At 49.6% G+C, this 18365-nt stretch overlaps 1 protein-coding gene across 2 annotated transcripts in view; it reads right to left on the bottom strand.

Moving 5' to 3' along the window:
- The window catches only part of LOC137531934 (ubiquitin-like FUBI-ribosomal protein eS30 fusion protein), a 45175-nt gene that overhangs the window by 21032 nt on the left and 5778 nt on the right, over positions 1-18365 (bottom strand). The window contains exons 1-2 of one of the 2 annotated variants that reach the window (XM_068251969.1): positions 9537-9627; positions 2165-2243 (exon numbers count right to left, since the gene is read on the bottom strand). In XM_068251969.1, coding sequence (XP_068108070.1) covers positions 2165-2239 — 75 coding nt within the window. In that variant the 5' untranslated portion in view covers positions 2240-2243; positions 9537-9627. Of the gene's footprint in view, positions 1-2164; positions 2244-9536; positions 9628-18365 lie in introns of those variants that run through there. The other variant, XM_068251970.1, reaches the window with a different exon arrangement.

Raw genomic sequence — 18365 nt, 5'->3', positions numbered from 1 at the left:
AGTCACTAGATGTAGTTTTTTTTCACAAAATTATGCAGTTGCGGGGGAAAAGCACAACACATTCATTTTACGTTCACACTGTGTTGCAAAGGTCCTGTACTAAAGTGTGGGTATTATGCAACACGTGTGTATATAAAAAAAAACAAAAAAAAAAAAAAAAAAAACTGTTTTATGTGTAATAATGTAATCCTTTACAATGCAGAGATGTGAACATGCCCATACAATTGTATTGGTAATACTGGTACCTCCTTCGAGTGAACCGAGCACCATTCTTAGCACCCAGGGATCACAGTGGCACACTAAGGGCCGGTCCACACGGACGCTTGGCGGGCATTTACCGCCAGCATCTGGACCGCTTCGGTAAACGCTCCCATTCAAGTGAATGGGAGCGTTTGTATCAGGCGGTGGGCATCGTTTGCACGAACGCAGCATTCCGATCCCAATTTTCCCCCATTGTTTCAGGCAACGCTGGAAGCCTTATGCTGCTTTCAGGGTTGATTAACCGTCGCGTCTTCATGTCCCCTTGCGGGGACGAAAAACGCTGAACGTAATGGGATGCCGCCAACCATCATGGAAAGCCAGTGAGAGTCTCTGAATGAGACGCTGCAGGACGTGCTGCTAAAAGACGTCCAGCTGAACAGTCCTAAAATGCATGCCATCAATGTAGTTCTTTAATAAAGAAAAAAAAAATCTATTCTACCACTTTTTTTTTTTACATTTAAAATGTTTGTTAAAGGCTTTTATTGCCATATTTCCGCTGGCCTGCTGGTCCCCAGAAAGAGGAAAGAGCAGGCAGATAAGGATTGCAGTAATTAGCAGTACCGATAAGCAAAGAAAAAAGGACAAAGTACTTCAAAAGGTTTATGCTGGGTACACGATACGTTTTTCCGCTCCATAGATGGATACGATAGATAAATCCCAACATGTCCGATATTCCTTCCGATCGATTCTACACTCAATTTCTCATAGAAGTGAATGGAAAAAGATAAGAAAAATGAGCGGAGGATTAGAGAATAGAGCGAAAAAAAAAGATTGAGCAGAAAAATGTATTGTGTGTACCCAGCATTAGAGAGTCACACTTGATTACATTAAAAAGAATCTGTAACATCAAAACGTCCCCTGGGGGGTACTCACCTCGGGGGGGGGTGAAGCCTCATGATCCTAATGAGGCTTCCCACGCCGTCCATCCCTCGGGGGTCTCGCTACAGCCCTCCGTACAGCGGCGACAAATATTTACCTTCCCGGCTCCTGCGCAGGCGCTCTGACGGCTCCGAAGTAGGCGGAAATACCCGATCGCCGTCGGGTCTGCTCTACTGCACAGGCGCAAGTCTCCGGCGCTTGCGCAGTAGAGCGGACCCGACTGAGATCAGGTATTTCCGTCTACTTCGGAGCCGAGAGCAGCCACAGCGCCCCCGCTGGAGCCTGCAAAGGTAAATATTGAATCAACAGTCGGGTCTGTCGCCGGCTGTTCGGAGGGCTGCAGCGAGACCCCCGTGGGACGGAGGACGGCGTGGGAAGCCTCATTAGGATCCTGAGGCTTCCCCTACCCGAGGGGAGTACCCCCCTGGGGATCTTTTTGATGTTACAGTGTCTCTTTCACACCTTCTCGTGGATAAAGGGCGGGGACAGCTCCTACAGCTAATAGAAACAAAAGCAAACAGAAAAAGAAAGCTGCTTGGATTTCTTTAAAAAACAATTGAAGCAAGAGGGATATGGAGGCTGCCGGATTTATTTCCTTTAGCAATACCAGTTGCCTGGCTATCCTGCTGATCCTCTGCCACTAATACCTTTAGCCATAGACCCTGAACAAGCATGCTGCAGATCAGGCGATTGACATTGTCAGCTCTAACAAGATTAGCTGCATGCTTGTTTCTGGTGTAATTCAGACACTACTGCAGCCAAATAGATCAGCAGTGCTGCCAGACAACTGATATTGTTTAAAAAGGAGATAATTATGGCAGCATCCATATACCCCTCACTTCAGTTTTCCTTTAAGTAGTAACATGCTCATGTTTGTTTAACTCACACACAGCAGCCTGAGCGCACTAACGCAGTTGGGTCCACTTGCTTCTGTCTGCTTTTCAGAATCTGTAACATTGTGTAACTGAAAAGCCGACGCAACTGCATCAGTGGGCTCAGGCCCTCACAGCTACCGGTACATTACCTTTACATCCAGTACAGTATCTTGTTCAGACACAACCAAGGTGTGCAGCGACTGGCCAGAAATGAAAAGTTGCATTGTGCTGAAATCAAAAACAACATTAGTTTATAAGTGCTTTTATCATGAAGTTTGGAAGTCATAAAGGTGTTGAATCACTAATCGATGGTAATATTGCCCTCCGCAGGCATCACATATCAATATTACTGTTATTACCGCCAGCAGTGTATTGTGTGTTAAACAAGCGAATGGTTGTGGAGTAAGCATTCCTCCATGGACTCCACTGCAGTGTCGCCCAAGGGATCGTGTAAAACTCCTAGCTGGGTGACAGGTGTGTGCAGAGGCTTAAGGAAGGTGTATCAAAACTAGAGAGCAGAGGTGCTATGCAGTAAGCAAGATTATCCACAACTACAATATACGGTAGCCCCTCATAACATGATGTAATAATGGAGGCACCAAGCAATAGCCAATACTCTTGGAGAAGTGGTCTTATGACTACATAATAAAAGAAGGAGGGGGTGAATTGTCAAAAATGTGTGAGGACCTCAGCATCCCTTAGCCACTTTAGTGTTCTCCACAACATATGTTTGCTGGTTATTCCACAAAGTAAAATTTCCTGAGCACACAGCTGTCACCATGCAGCACCCTTATTTAACAGTAGTAACAGGCGGTCTCAGACATTCTCTATAGTTATAAGTAGAGTGACCATACGTCCCGCTTTACCTGGGACACGTCCTGCCTTCGGGGTCCGCTGTCCCAGGCTGCATGAGGTCCCAGGAATTGTCCCGCTTTTAGCTGCGGGACGTCCCGCCCTCGGGACTCTGGCCACCCTACTGAATGAACTGGCCGCAGCGTCTAATAGACGCTGCGCCAGTTCATAGCCTGCAGCCCCGCTCCAGCCTGCATAGTCTCCGGCAGGCAGAGCAGGGCTACGGGAAGATGACTGCCGAAGCCCTGTACTGGAGACTATTTGTGTCTCCAGTACAGGGCTTCGGGCGCCATCTTGCCGTAGCCCTGCTATTACATTCCAGCGCAGGAGACTGCAGGAGGAGCAAGATGGTCTGGGGAGCTGCGCGCCAGAGGCCGGAGACTTCTGTCAGGTGAGTAAATTCTTTTTTTTCCCAGGTGAAATGTTGCTCACAATGCGTTTATTTTGTGCTGACATGTTGACCACATTGCGTTTATTATGTGCTGACATGTTGCCCACAATGCGTTTATTTTGTGCTGAACTGTTGCCCCCATTGCGTTTATTTCGTGCTGAACTGTTGCCCCCATTGCATTTATTTTGTACTAACATGTTGCCCACATTGCGTTTATTTTCTGGTGTCCGGGGTAACTGTTGCTGCATTTATTATTTAATGGTCATAGTTGGCTATGTTTGCTGCTTTTGGGGTTACGGTATACTAATAAATAGCATCACACAGTTTCTGCACACCCATGATGCGAAACCTCGTCTGACCACATCATGGCGTAAACACTGCTTTCTTATGCCTCGCTGTTACATCATTATGTTAGCTCCGCCCATACAAGGTCATGGCCACGCCCATTTTTCGGTGTGGCGCCCCGCACCAAACACCCCCCCCCCTCCCCACGTCCCAACCGACAAAAATCTGGTCACTCGATTATAAGGGATGTGGAACAGGAGAAAGGGAGTGTGTGGGGACTGCAAAGTCAGGAGAGATTTAGGCCCTGTTCATATTATGTGCGTGTGGAAAACGTGCAGAACGCATGTAGTAAACGCACTGGAAAAACGCATGCGTTTGTACGCGTTTTTGTAATGCGTTTGTATGCGTTTTTTCCTTATGCGTTTTTGATCATACCTGGAAGAGTCCTACACTTCCGACGAGAAACGCACCTCCGAATACGCATACAAAAACGCATGCCATGCGTTTTTAGTGCGCGCCCATTGACTTTCATTATAATGCGTTTCTGTGCGCGACGCACAGAAATGCATCCAACTATGCGTTTCTGCCACGCATACGTTTGCCACGCGTATATGTGAACGAGGGCCATACCTTTGCATTGATTTTTCTGGCCCTCGCAAAACGCACACAAAACGCGTACCTTAAAAACGGACACAAACGCGTGCAGTGTGAACGGGGCCTAAGGCCTCTTTTACACAAACTGTTGAGCTGTGTGCTCAACAAGCAGTTACCAGGCAGCAGTGAGCAGTTGTGAGAGTTTGAGAGGCATTTCACTGCCTATCAACAGTCTGTGGAAAAGAGGCCTGCATGTGTGGGGCCAAGCTGCGATGAAAGTTGGGAGTATTGAAGAACACTAAAACTGTAGCACTGTATGTGGAGCACCGAAAAGATTCACAAATTGAGCACTAGAAAAAGACTGACATACTAAATAGAATTTGTGCTTCCACCCATTATTGGCTACACCCGCTGGTTACAGCTTCACCTCATGCAGCCAAATTAAATTGATTTGTAGTAGGGTTGAGCACCAGTGTTCAGATTCCGAATTTGAATAAGGCCTCCTTTCCAAGAACTGTTGATAGGCAGTGAAATGCCTCTCAAACTCTCAACTGCTTACTGGTAACTGCTTGCTGAGCACACAGCTCAACAGATCCTGGAAAGGAGGCCTAAAAGTTGCGGATCGCGGCAGGGAAGCAGGTAACTTACCCTTATAGCCAATGCGCTCCACACCGCGTTCCATGTCCCTCCAATACTTGAAGAAGCATTGGAGAGACAGAACGTGATGGAAGACAACAAGGGTAAATTAACTGCCTCCCCTGCCGCGACCCGCAACTTTTGATCAGAGTTTGCCACCTGAATGCCGGAGCTCTGCAGAGTTCATGCCTACTTTGGAGCACACAGCATTTCATTAACGTGGCCACACACACACAAATATAATAAAATGATCCAATTTTACAGTAATTCAATAAAACTGGTTGTACAGCAATGAAACTTTTTTTAGTTTGAGAAATCTGATTGAATTTACTGGGTTTTTTTTTCAAGATAAGTTGGTTGGGAGTGGGGGAGTTTTCTGATTTATTGTTTCGATTTTTCAACTATTATGAAAATTGAATGGTGTACGGTAGATTGTCAAATTCTTAATGTATAGACTAACGCAATTTATTTAAAATGTTTTCAGTGTGTGGTATATTGGTGAGATTTTTCACTTGTTACAATCAAAAAATGTGATTGCAATTCATATATAAAAAAATAAATTAATAATAATAATAATAATAATAATAATAATAATAATAATGGCTGGTGCACACCAAAATTGCAGTCCCACTCGCTAGCGCTTAGCGATTTTGATTTTGCGAAGCGATTTTAAGATCGATTTTTGAATAAATTAACGTTTTTGCTCATTCATTCAAGTTGATTTGCGCCAAAAAAAAAAAAAAAAACACAACGCTGCTGTGGGAACACCCTCATAGGGATTCAATAGCCAAGCAATTTTCAAAATGCTGGCGATTCCAAAAGTGTGAAGTGCTTTTGGTGTGGACCAGCCCTGAGAAACAACAAATAGGGCTGGTGCACACCAGAGCAGTTCAGAAGCGTTTTTTTTAAAAAAAAAACCGCTTGCAGTGGGAAAACCGCTTGGCTAATGAAAGTGAATGGGCTGGTGCACACCAGAGCGGTTCGTTTTTTCCACAAACGCAAACTCAGGGGCTGCTGCATTTTTTAGATTTGAAGGGTTTAGCAAAGTGGAAAACCTCTCTGAAAAACGCTAGATCAGAGCATTTTCCAGGCGTTTTAGGTTACAGAAGCTGTTCAGTAACAGCTTTACTGTAACAATATTTGTAATCTGCTACACAAAAACGCTCCAAAAAAAAGCTAGGCATGTTTAGAAAACGTCTCTAAACATGCCTAGAATCGCTCAGAAATCTGCTTTGTTCACACTTAAAATCGCAGAACGCCGGCGATTAACCCGCGATTAGCGCGGAAAAAATCACTGGACACTGTGGCGGTTTTGGAGCGATCGCGATTAGCGTGCTATGCACGCTAATCGCGGAGCGCTCGTCGCCGGCAAACCGATGCATGCATCGCGGTTGCGGTTACCGCTGGGCGGCGGCACGCCCCGCACGGCCCAAGAAACGGTCATGACTAGGGGTCTTCACAAGTTTGCCTCAGGCAGCAAAAAAAGTCTAGAACTGTCGCTGGGAGCATCACACAATCATAGCACAGATCTAGCAGTTTGCCGTGAGCGGGAATTGCGCTATTCCCGCTCAGGTGAGAACGGGCCCTAAAAAAACCTGTAGCGTTTTGCAGATCTGTTAGAGGTTTTTGGTGTGCACTGGGCCATAGTCAGGATTTTCATAATGGATACTAGGGGCAGTGCAGTTTCTAGGCTAAAATGCACCCAGGGCGAAGGTGTAAAAATTGCGCCCCCCCCCAGAGCAAGGTATGGGTGCCCGCAGTATAGGTTTGCCAGGTCTAGTTGCACTTAGTATAGGTCCCCCCAGTATAGGTAGCCAAGAATAGGTACCCCAGTATAGGTAGCCACTTATAGGTCCCCCCAGTATAGGTAGCCAGGCATAGGTGAGCCAGTATAGTTGCCCCCGCTATAGGTTAGCCAGGTAGGTGCCTCCAGTATAGGTAGCCAGTATAGTTGCCCCTGTATAGGTTAGATAGGCAGGCGCCCCCGGTATAAGTTAGATAGGTAGGTGCCCCAGTACAGGATAGCTAGGTGGGTGACTAATATAGGTAGCCAGAATAGTTGCCCCCAGCATAGGTTAACCAGCTGAGCGGTCTGGACGAGCTCAGCTCGTCCAACACCGCCAGCGGCTGCCGCTCAGGCCCTGCTGGGCCGATTTTAACGAAATAAAAAGCAGCACACGCAGCCGGCACTTTGCCAGCCGCGTGTGCTGCCTGATCGCCGCCGCTCTGCGGCGATTCGCCGCGAGCAGCGGCGAAAGAGGGCCCCGCTAGCCGCCTGAGCCCAGCGTAGCCGGAACAAAAAGTTCCGGCCAGCGCTAAGGGCTGGATCGGAGGCGGCTGACGTCAGGACGTCGGCTGACGTCGATGACGTCACTCCGCTCGTCGCTATGGCGACGATATAAGCAAAACAAGGAAGGCCGCTCATTGCGGCCTTCCTTGTTTATTCTGGGCGCCGGAGGCGATCGGAAGATCGCCTCCGGAGCGCCCTCTAGTGGGCTTTCATGCAGCCAACTTTCAGTTGGCTGCATGAAATAGTTTTTTTTTTATTTAAAAAAAACCCTCCCGCAGCCACCCTGGCGATTTAATCAGAACGCCAGGGTGGTTAAATAGGTAGGTGCCCCCAGTATAGGTTAGATTAGGTAGCTCCCCCCCAGTATAGGTTAGATAGGTAGCTGCCCCACAGTATAGGTTAGATTAGGTAGCTGCCCCCCGGTGTAGGTTAGATTAGGTAGGTAGCTGCCCCCCGGTGTAGGTTAGATTAGGTAGGTGCCCCCCAGTATAGGTTAGATAGGAAGCTGCCCCACAGTGTTGGTTAGATAGGTAGCTGCCCCCCAGTGTAGGTTAGATTAGGCAGGTGCCCCCCAGAGTAGGTTAGATTAGGCAGGTGCCCCCCAGTATAGGTTAGATTAGGCAGGTGCCCCCCAGTATAGGTTAGATTAGGCAGGTGCCCCCCAGTATAGGTTAGATAGGTAGCTGCCCCCCAGTATAGGTTAGATTAGGTAGCTGCCCCCCGGTGTAGGTTAGATTAGGTAGGTAGCTGCCCCCCGGTGTAGGTTAGATTAGGTAGGTGCCCCCCAGTATAGGTTAGATAGGTAGCTGCCCCACAGTGTTGGTTAGATAGGTAGCTGCCCCCCAGTGTTGGTTATATTAGGTAGGTGCCCCCCCAGTATAGGTTAGATAGGTAGCTGCCCCACAGTGTTGGTTAGATAGGTAGCTGCCCCACAGTGTTGGTTAGATAGGTAGCTGCCCCCCAGTATAGGTTAGATAGGTAGCTGCCCCCCAGTATAGGTTAGATTAGGTAGCTGCCCCCCAGCGTAGGTTAGATTAGGTAGGTGCCCCCCAGCGTAGGTTAGATAGGTAGCTGTCCCCCATAATGGAGGGGGGAGCCGGAGCTGCGGGGAGGGCAGCCCGACCTCTCCCTCCCTCTCCTGGGGCGCCCTCCGTGCTCCCCCCTCAGACGCATACTCAGGCAGGAAGCGCCGCTGTTTACAACTCACCTCCCTGGCTCCAAGCGCTGCTCGTCTCTCGCCGCCGGTCTTTTCCTCTCTGCCTACACGCTGATACATACGCTGCTTCCGGCAGCGTGTGTATCAGCGTGTATACAGAGAGGAGACCTGCGGCGAGAGAGCAGCGCTTGGAGCCAGGGAGGTGAGTTGTAAACAGCGGCGCTTCCTGCCTGAGTATGCGTCTGAGGGGGGAGCATGGAGGGCGGCCCAGGAGAGGGAGGGAGAGGTCGTGCTGCCCTCCCCGCGGCTCCGGCTCCCCCCTCCATTACAGCGCCCTGGGTGGCGGCACGCCCCGCACGGCCCAAGAAACGGGCATGACTAGGGGTCTTCACAAGTTTGCCTCAGGCAGCAAAAAAGTCTAGAACTGTCGCTGGGAGCATCACACAATCATAGCACAGATCCAGTGTAAGAGCTGGTTCACACAACAGCAGGCGGCGTTGGAGCGGCCGGAAAGCAGCGTCGTGTGATGTCTCGTTCGGGGGCAGTGATACGGCGATCATCAGCTTCCCGTCGTGATCAGCATTTCTCGTCCCCGCAAGGAGACATGAAGCCAAGGCGGCTAGCCAGCCCTGGACGTCACATGCAGTTTCTAGGGCCGGGTGAAACCACACATTAAATAGGGATCGGAACGCCGCATTTCCGCAATCGCCGGTAACCGGGCAATGCTAACCACTCCCATTCACTTAAATGGGTGCGTTTAGCCGACGAGTCCCAAACGCTTGGCGGTAAACGCCACCAAGTGTCACTGTGAACCAGCCCTCAAACCGGCAATAAGAATTTGACAACAAACATAGGGAAAAAGTTTTGAAATCAGGATTTATTGGCTTAACGTAAAAGGTTAGCCAAAAAAAAAAAAAAAAAAAAAGTACTTATCCGTTAGCCGGGCGCATCCGGCAGGTGGCGCTAATTACTATTCCCCCTCCAGGCCGACATGGATAGTAGGGAAAGATGTAACTCGGGTGGAGTTTTGTCGCCACCTGCCGGATGCGCCCGGCTAACGGATAAGTACCAAAAAAAAGTTATCATCCGGATTCAAAACGTCTTGCTTTACTAATGGCTAACACGCTACAACAAACATAGGTTAATCAAAAATAGCTGCATACAGCAAATTTACAGGTCCACTGACAGCCATATACTAGACATGTCCAAACATGCCTCAAACACACATCCCTGAAAAATGCATATATAAAATACTGAACATAATCATCATCTACAAAACTAATATTTATGCCCCATATGCTTTCCTGAATAAGGTACCTTATATTATTCAGCTCTTCAAAATGTACCAAACACAGCAGCCCCAAGATACTATGCTATATAGGTTACACAGTCCAGGCTTCAACACCTGTTACATCACCTGCTTGGACAACAGTTCACTTCTACAGACCACACCCTGTCTGTCAATCATCTGCTAGAGTCAAGTGGCCTCTTCTCTGGTCATGTGATCTATTTTATACACTCAGATATTATCAGTTGTCTAAAAAACAGACAGAAGGTTTGTTCTTTTTATTTAAAGGGGAACTGAAGTGAGAAGAATTTGGAGGCTGCCATATTTATTTCCTTTTAAACAATACCAGTTGCCTGGCCGCCCTGCAGATCTATTTGGCTGCCGAAGTGTCTGAATCACACCAGAAATAAGCATGCAGCTAATCTTGTCAGATCTGACAATAATGGGCTCTATTCATAAAACTTTACCGCAAGTTTTCCGCTCAAAACAGCGGACTTTCCCGACCATTTAGCAAAGTGAGCATTCATAAAGGCTGTTTCCGCAAGAAAAGTTACAATTCCCCAGCAGAGTGAGAAATTTCCGCCTTGTGCTGTGTTTTTTTAGAGTTATCTAGAAAAAAGTAGCAAAATGACCATTTATAAAGATTAGAGGAAGCTGTATGTGGACAGGAAATACCGCTTCCTCTGATGTAGCGAGAAGCCTGCGGATTACATACAAGTGAATGGGACAGACCTCCCAGAGAGAGCAGTGCACGGAGGGACTCTGCCGGCTTAAGTGTTTCCGCATGCCTTCCGACAGCTTACCGCCAGCCTTCAGCGGAAGATCTCCGCTCTGCGATCGCAGCTGCCAACATTTTTATGAATGCCCACCCAGAAGTCTAAAATACCGATGCGGTATTTTCCCTCCACGAGTATTTTCGCCCCAAATTTTTTATGAATAGAGCCAGGGGCGGACTGACAACTCATGGGGCCCCCGGGCAATAGGAGATTATGGGGCCCCCATACCAGTGTTTCCCACCTTTCACGTTATATTTTTACAGACTAAGATATAATCATTTATTGACAGCGCCAAAAAATGGGTGTGGTCACGCAACAGAATGTGGGCGTGGTCATGGGTGGGGCAAAATATACATGACCTTAGCAGTGGTGTAAAAGGTCTGCCGGGGAAGTCTGAACTCTGCCATAGTGTTTCCCCCCAAAATACATGTAATCTGACAGCATTTCACCAAAAATCCATGCAATTTGGCAGAAGTTTCTCCAAAATACAGATAATATGGCAGTCGTTCCCCCAAAATAGACGTTATCTGGCAGCAGCGGTTCCCCCAAATACACATAATTTGGCAGCGGATCACCCAAAATACATGTAGCAGCAGTGGTTCCCCCAAAATACACAGAATCTGGAAGCAGCAGTTCCCCCATTATACACAATCTGGCAGCGGTTCCCCAAAAATACACATAATCTGGCAGCTGTTTCTCAAAATACACTTAATCTGAGAGCAGCAGTTCCCCAAAAATAGTTAATCTGGCAGCAGTTCCGCCAAAATAGGTGCCCCCAGTATAGGTAACCAGGCCAAAAGGTATCCCCAGTGGAAGTATCCAGGTCTATAGGTTTTCCCAGTGCAGGTATCCAGGTCTATAGGTGTCCCCAGTATAAGTAGCCTAATCTACAGGTGCCCCCAGAATAGATAACCAGGTCTATAGATGTCCCCATTTAAGATAGCCAGGTCTATAGATGTTCCCAGTTAAGATAGCCAGGTCTATAGGTGTCTCCTGTATAGATAGCCAGGTCTTTAGGTGTCCCCAGTATATGTAGCCAGGTGTATAGGCGTCCCCAGTATAGCCAGGTCTATAGGTGCCCCCAGTATATGCAGCCAGGTGTATAGGTGCCCCCCAGTATATGCAGCCAGGTGTATAGGTGCCCCCAGTATATGCAGTCAGATGTATAGGTCTCCCCAGTATAGCCAGGTGTATAGGTCTCCCCAGTATAGCCAGGTGTATAGGTCTCCCCAGTATATGCAGCCAGGTGTATAGGTGTCCCCAGTATAGCCAGGTTTATAGGTGCCCCCAGTATATGTAGCTAGGTCTATAAGTGCCCCCAGTATATGTAGTCAGGTGTATAAGTGCCCTCAGTATATGCAGCCAGGTGTATAGGTCTCCCCAGTATATGCAGCCAGGTGTATAGGTCTCCCCAGTATAGCCAGGTCTGTAAGTGCCCCCAGTATATGCAGCCGGGTGTATAGGTCTCCCCAGTATATGCAGCCAGGTGTATAGGTCTCCCCAGTATAGCCAGGTCTGTAAGTGCCCCCAGTATATGTAGCCAGGTGTATAGGTCTCCCCAGTATATGCAGCCAGGTGTATAGGTGTCCCCAGTATAGCCAGGTTTATAGGTGCCCCCAGTATATGTAGCTAGGTCTATAAGTGCCCCCAGTATATGTAGTCAGGTGTATAAGTGCCCCCAGTATATGCAGCCAGGTGTATAGGTCTCCCCAGTATATGCAGCCAGGTGTATAGGTCTCCCCAGTATATGCAGCCAGGTGTATAGGTCTCCCCAGTATAGCCAGGTCTATAGGTGCCCTCAGTATATGTAGCTTGGTCTATAAGTGCCCCCAGTATAAGCAGCCAGGCTTGTAGGTGTCTCCAGGAGGGGAGACAGCCAGTGAAGGAGGGCGATGGGCATAGCAGCGGAGAAGGGGGGAAGTTCCCCCCCCTTCTCTCACCTTGGGGCCCCCCTTCCTGGCTGTCCCCTCCGTAATCTGTAATGTGTCGGACAGCTGGAAGCGGCTGACAGCAGGCGGAAAGTTACCGCTGTTCAGCCACCGGAGGCATCGCTGATCTGTGTGCAGCTAGTCTGGGCTTCTCAAGCCCACACTAGCTGCACACAGATCAGCGATCCCTCCGGTGGCTGAACAGCGTCTCCGCCCGCTGTCAGCCGCTTCCAGCTGTCCGACACATTACAGATTACGGAGGGGACAGCCAGGAAGGGGGGCCCCAAGGTGAGAGAAGGGGGGGGGGAACTTCCCCCCTTCTCCGCTGCTATGCCCATTGCCCTCCTTCACTGGCTGTCTCCCCTCCTGGTCAGGCTTCTCTGGCGGGTGGCGGGCCCCCCCTGACCACGGGCCCTCGGTCCGTGCCCGAGTGCCCTAATGGTCAGTCCGCCCCTGAATAGAGCCCAATGTCAGAAACACTAGATCTGCTGCATGCTTGTTCAGGGTCTATGGCTAAAAGTATTAGAGGCAGAGAATCAGTAGAGATGTAGCAAACGGTTCGCCGGCGAACGGTTCCAGGCGAACTTAGGTGGTTCACGTTCGCCAAGAGAAGGCGAACTTTTGAGGAAGTTCGATTCGCCCCATAATGCACTATGAGGGTCAACTTTGACCCTCTGCATCACAGTCAGCAGGCACATTGTAGCCAATCAGGCTACACTAAGCCCTGGAGCCCCCCCCCCCCCCCCCTTATATAAGGCATGCTCGCCGGCCATTACACTCACTCGTCTGCCTGCTATTAGACAGACCAGGGCGAGCTGCTGCAGATTGTTCTCCTAGGGAAAGATTAGTTAGGTTCTTGGCTGCTTAGCTTGCTCCTGGCTGATTATTATTGCTTTTATAGCACCCCTCAACAGCTCTTTTAAGAGCTAATTCTGTTCTTTGGTTTTTGTTTTTTTTCTGTGTGTCAAACTGACACTTTTGTTGCATACACAGCCTTGCTAATTCATACTGTGTGTGCCACTGCCAGCAGCCCAGCACATTCAGTGACTACCTGTGTGTGTGACAGGGAGCTGCACATTGTACTACCCAGTACTGCATATACCCAGTACCTGTTGTATTTAGTTAACCCACCTCATCACTGCATATACTGCATGTGCCCTCTGGCTAGCACCAGACAGCTCTCATATAGATGGAATGTGGAGGACTGAGGGAGTGGTCCCTTGCAAACACTTTTGAACAATGCCCACCTTTGGGTGGAGCCTCAAGTAAAGCCCAGGGGTTGGACAGGGGCGGTGAGCTCCCTGGAGGGGTGCTCTATGTCCACCAAATATGACATTTGCCATATCTCGGCTTACGCTTTCCGCACACACATGACCATCACATATTCATATTTCTCAGACTAGGCCAGTTCATATGATACCAAACTTGGGCATGTTTGCATGCCCGGTTAAAAAACGGTGGAATCCCCCGAGTTCTGGTTATGCCAGTGGCCCCAATTTAATATCAAAATACTCACAAGATCCGGACCAGCAGAAAGATATAACTTTCACATTTCTCACCTGAACGGTATTGCTTAAACATGCTCAAAATCCTAAACTCCATGCTTTCTTATTCTGTCTATATGGCTCCGGCCAGTCTCAGGGGAAAGCAGGTTTTGAATAGCCCCCTGCTGGGATTAGCTTCCTGAACTCAAGGGTTTGTTCCTGCTCCTTAGCATATCAAAAGAGCCATCCTGCAGTTAAGCTGATGCTATCTCTCTGCTGAGAAAAGACTGCAGATGCTCCTACACAATCAATCCATATTCTATTGATCTGAAGCGCAATCGATGCAGAGAATCGAGTGCGATCGCTTTTTCTTCACGGGCGGTTCCAGGACGCGTCTGCGGCCCCGCAACCGTCCGTGACAACTACCTTTACTGTTCAGTGAACCCACTTCACTGCATCTAACTACCTGTTGTAATAATAAGACAGCTTTTCACCAGCAAATGCACATAATAAGACAGCTTTTCACCAGCAAATGCACATAAGAGACAGATTTTCACCAGTAAATGCACATAATGACAAACAGCCAGTGTCCCCAGAATATATAGCCAGGGATATATGTGCCCAGTATATGTAGGCAGGGGTATATTTCCCCAGTATATGTAGGCAGGTGTATATGTCCCAGCATATGTAGGCAGGTGTATATGTCCCAGCATATGAAGGCAGGGGTATATGTCCCAGCATATGTAGCCAGGGGGTATATGTGCCCAGCATATGTAGACAGGGGGTATATGTGCTCAGCATATGTAGACAGGGGGTATATGTGCCCAGCATATGTAGACAGGGGGTATATGTGCCCAGCATATGTAGACAGGGGGTATATGTGCCCAGCATATGTAGACAGGGGGTATATGTGCCCAGCATAGGTAGACAGGGGGTATATGTGCCCAGCATAGGTAGCCAGGGGGTATATGTGCCCAGCATAGGTAGCCAGGGGGTATATGTGCCCAGCATAGGTAGACAGGGGGTATATGTGCCCAGCATTGGTAGCCAGGGGGTATATGTGCCCAGCATAGGTAGCCAGGGGGTATATGTGCCCAGCATAGGTAGCCAGGGGGTATATGTGCCCAGCATAGGTAGCCAGGGGGTATATGTGCCCAGCATTGGTAGCCAGGGGGTATATGTGCCCAGTCTAGGTAGCCAGGGGGTATATGTGCCCAGCATAGGTAGCCAGGGGGTATATGTGCCCAGCATAGGTAGCCAGGGGGTATATGTGCCCAGCATAGGTAGCCAGGGGGTATATGTGCCCAGTCTAGGTAGCCAGGGGGTATATGTGCCCAGCATAGGTAGCCAGGGGGTATATGTGCCCAGCATAGGTAGCCAGGGGGTATATGTGCCCAGAATAGGTAGCCAGGGGGTATATGTGCCCAGCATAGGTAGCCAGGGGGTATATGTGCCCAGCATAGGTAGCCAGGGGGTATATGTGCCCAGCATATGTAGCCAGGGGGTATATGTGCCCAGCATAGGTAGCCAGGGGGTATATGTGCCCAGCATAGGTAGCCAGGGGGTATATGTGCCCAGCATAGGTAGCCAGGGGGTATATGTGCCCAGCATAGGTAGCCAGGGGGTATATGTGCCCAGCATAGGTAGCCAGGGGGTATATGTGCCCAAGTTAGGTAGCCAGGGGGTATATGTGCCCAGCATAGGTAGCCAGGGGGTATATGTGCCCAGTCTAGGTATCCAGGGGGTATATGTGCCCAGTCTAGGTAGCCAGGGGGTATAGGGTCCCCGTTTAGGTAGTTAGTGACAGGAGCGCTCCCCTCCCCTCTAGCCGCTGCCGCCGCTCCCCCTTCACCTTGCCGCAGCTTCAGACCTCAATCAGCGGGCGACCCGACCAGTAAGAGGGCGCTGGACGCACCCGCTCTATATGCGGAAGTGATGTCACTTCCGCATATCGGTGCGGCGTGCTAGGTCCTAGCGCCCGCCCGCCTGATCGAGGTCTGACGCGGCGGCGCCGGTGGCTATAGGGAGCGAGCGAGCTTCGGCCACAGGGGGAGAGCGGCGGCCGGGCGGCGCCTCTCAGAGGCAGGCGCCTGGGTGCCTTGCACCCGCCCAGGCTCGCCCCTGCCTCACTGCATCTAACTACCTGTTGTGTTGAGTGAACCCACCTCACTGCATATAACTACCTTTACTGTTGAGTGAACCCAGCTCACTGCATATAACTACCTTTACTGTTCAGTGAACCCACCTCACTGCATAAAACTACCTTTTGTGTGGAGTGAACCCACCTCACTGCATCTAACTACCTGTTGGGTTGAGTGAACCCAGCTCACTGCATATAACTACTTTTACTGTTGAGTGAACCCAGCTCACTGCATATAACTACCTTTACTGTTCAGTGAACCCACCTCACTGCATATAACTACCTTTTGTGTTCAGTGAACCCACCTCACTGCATATAACTACCTTTACTGTTCAGTGAACCCACCTCACTGCATCTAACTACCTTTTGTGTTGAGTGAACTCACCTCACTGCATCTAACTACCTTTACTGGTGAGTGAACCCACCTTACTGCATATAACTACCTTTACTGTTCAGTGAACCCACCTCACTGCATATAACTACCTGTTGGGTTGAGTGAACCCACCTCACTGCATCTAACTACATTTTGTGTTGAGTGAACCCACCTCACTGCATATAACTACCTTTACTGTTGAGTGAACCCACCTCACTGCATATAACTACCTTTACTGTTCAGTGAACCCACCTCACTGCATATAACTACCTTTACTGTTCAGTGAACCCACCTCACTGCATCTAACTACCTTTACTGTTGAGTGAACCCACCCTCACTGCATCTAACTACCTTTTGTGTTGAGTGAACCCACCTCACTGCATCTAACTACCTTTACTGTTGAGTGAACCCACCTCACTGCATATAACTACCTTTGTGTTGACTGAACTCACCTCACTGCATATACTTATCATCCCCCCGAGATGGACAAAATGGACAAACCAGGTAGAGGAAGAGGTAGAGGCAGACCCAGAGGAAGGCCACCGGGCACCGCAGGTCTGTGCGAGGTGGTGTTGCTGTGATTTCGTGCGGACCTGGCCCAAAGTACAGTGCTCAGAAGAAGGCACGTGCCATCACTTCCCAAAATTGTGAGGACGTGGTTGAGTATTTAACACAGAACACCTCATCTCCCGCAGCCAGTGCCACCAGCGCTAGTACAAGCACCACATCTGCTGCATTTGACACTTCGCAGGAGTTATTTGGTGGTGGGTGAAATCACTGATTCACAGCCACTACTGCAACAACAAGAAGAAGGCGCAGGTACACCACCTCATACGTCTGAGTTAGGTGGCGATAGTATGGACGTAATGTGTGAGGAGGGGGATGATTAACCACCTGATGTTGGTGCAGTTGTGGAGGTGTCTGAAGTAAGCGAAGCTGGGCAGGAGGATTCTGATGACGATTATACGGATGCGACGTATGTTCCCAATAGAGGAGATGACCCGGGGGACAGTTCAGAGGGGGAGTCAGAGAGGAGTAGGAGGAGACGAGTCCATGAAAGAAGCAGAGGGAGCTCGTCCTCAGAAACAGCTGGGGTCAGTGTCCGGCGCCATGTATCCCCAGCTATGGACAGCCAGCCAACATGCCCTTCAACGTCAGCTGCTGATGCCACCGTAGCGCCATCACCCTAGGGGGGCTCAGCGGTTTGGAAATTTTTTAACATGTGTGTCTCAGATCGGAGCAAAGCCATCTGTTGTCTCTGCCAGCAAAAATTGAGCCGTGGAAAGGCCAACTCTCACGTAGGGACAAGTGCCTTACGAAGGCACCTGTAGAAAAGGCACAAACAGCTATGGCGGGAACACCTGAGGAAAAGCAGCACCCAAAAGACAAGCCACCCTCCTTCTCCTCTTCCTCCTTCAGGTGCATCATCTTCTTCAGCCGCTTTCTCCCTTGCACCTTCACAGTCACCCTTCTCCACACCGACTCTGCCCTTGAGCGTTTCCTTCTCCTTTGCCCACAGCAGTAGCCAGCTGTCCGTGAAGGAAGTATTTGACTGTAAGAAGCAAATGTCTGCCAGTCACCCTCTTGCCCGGCGTCTGACAGCTGAAGTGGCGGAACTATTAGCATTACCATACACGCTGGTGGAGTCAGAGGCTTTCCGTAAATTTGTGGCCATTGGGACACCGCAGTGGAAGATACCAAGCCGAAATTATTTTTCTCCTGCCACCTCCTCTACGCCTGCTACATCCTCTTCGCTGTCGTCATCCTCCTCCTCCTCCTTGGCTGGTGCCGCAATCTCCTCTCCAGCTACACAGCCCCCGCACCCCAGGGCCTATGCTGCATGCCAGGTACGACGATGTCACGCTGGAGATCGGCAACGTGGTGTGTGACAACGGCAGCAATCTCATTTCCGCGTTGAATTTGGGAAAGCTGACACATGTACCCTGCATGGCACATGTGCTGTATCTGATTTGTAGACAGCCCCTATTCAGTGTGCAGCAGGCTTTTCTGTACAGAGCCCTGCCCCAGGGTTGGCAGGAGGGGGCACCATCCAAAGTTTTGCAGGGAGGCCCAGTGAGTTCTAGTTACGTCCCTGACTGGCACTAGATGCAGCTGAGCAGTGGCATAATTACAATTCATGGGGCCCCCAAGTGAAAC

The sequence above is a fragment of the Hyperolius riggenbachi genome, chromosome 9, assembly GCF_040937935.1.
Source record: "Hyperolius riggenbachi isolate aHypRig1 chromosome 9, aHypRig1.pri, whole genome shotgun sequence".
NCBI lineage: Eukaryota > Metazoa > Chordata > Amphibia > Anura > Hyperoliidae > Hyperolius > Hyperolius riggenbachi.
This window is presented reverse-complemented; position numbering and strand designations above follow the sequence as displayed.